The 588-nt window shown below is 43.0% G+C and overlaps 1 protein-coding gene across 1 annotated transcript in view; it reads left to right on the top strand.

Moving 5' to 3' along the window:
* Positions 1–259, top strand: part of LOC111813541 (ras-like GTP-binding protein O-RHO) — a 58107-nt gene extending 57848 nt beyond the window's left edge. The window contains exon 4 of the mRNA XM_023704574.1: positions 242–259. Within this exon, the coding sequence (XP_023560342.1) occupies positions 242–259 (18 nt within the window). The remainder of the gene's footprint in view (positions 1–241) is intronic.
* The last annotated feature ends 329 nt before the right edge of the window (positions 260–588 follow it).

The following is a 588-nucleotide window of genomic DNA, read 5'->3' as shown; positions in this document are numbered from 1 at the left end:
AATAAAAATTAAAAAAAAAAAAAGACACCAGGGCCGGGGAGATGGCTCAGTGGAATAAACGCTTCCCTGGCAAGCACAAGGGCATGAGTTCAATCCCCGGTTCCGCCAAAAAAAAAAAAAAGACAACAGTAATGGTAACATTTGTTATCCAAGCACTTGTAAGGCTGTGGCAGGAGACTCACCAAGAGTTTCAGGCCACTCTGGGACTCCAAATGCACATTCTTCTAATCCTCTCGTACAGGATGTAGAATTGGACTGAGAGAAAAAAAAAAATGAGAGCTAATGTCAACCTCAAGCTAGGATCTACTTGACAGGCCTGCGCAGTTATTGTCTACTTATAAGGGTTCCACTACAGATGGAAGGAAAAAAATGTCTTGACAGGCGTGTTGGTACATGTCTGTAATCCCAGCACTGGGGAGGCTGAGGCAGAAAGATCATTGAGTTTGAAACCAGCCTAGGCTACAAAGCAAGCTCAGAAAGAAAGGGAAACCCTGACTATATATATACTGATACCTGTGAACTAAGCTACTGCACTGCAGATGGTAATTTGTAATAGTTGTTTCATGTTGGGAGTGCCTGTCATTGTGG

The sequence above is a fragment of the Octodon degus genome, unplaced genomic scaffold (genome assembly GCF_000260255.1).
Source record: "Octodon degus isolate 3935 unplaced genomic scaffold, OctDeg1.0 scaffold00008, whole genome shotgun sequence".
NCBI lineage: Eukaryota > Metazoa > Chordata > Mammalia > Rodentia > Octodontidae > Octodon > Octodon degus.
Note: the sequence above shows the minus strand (reverse complement) of the source record. Positions and strands in the feature narration are given on the sequence as shown.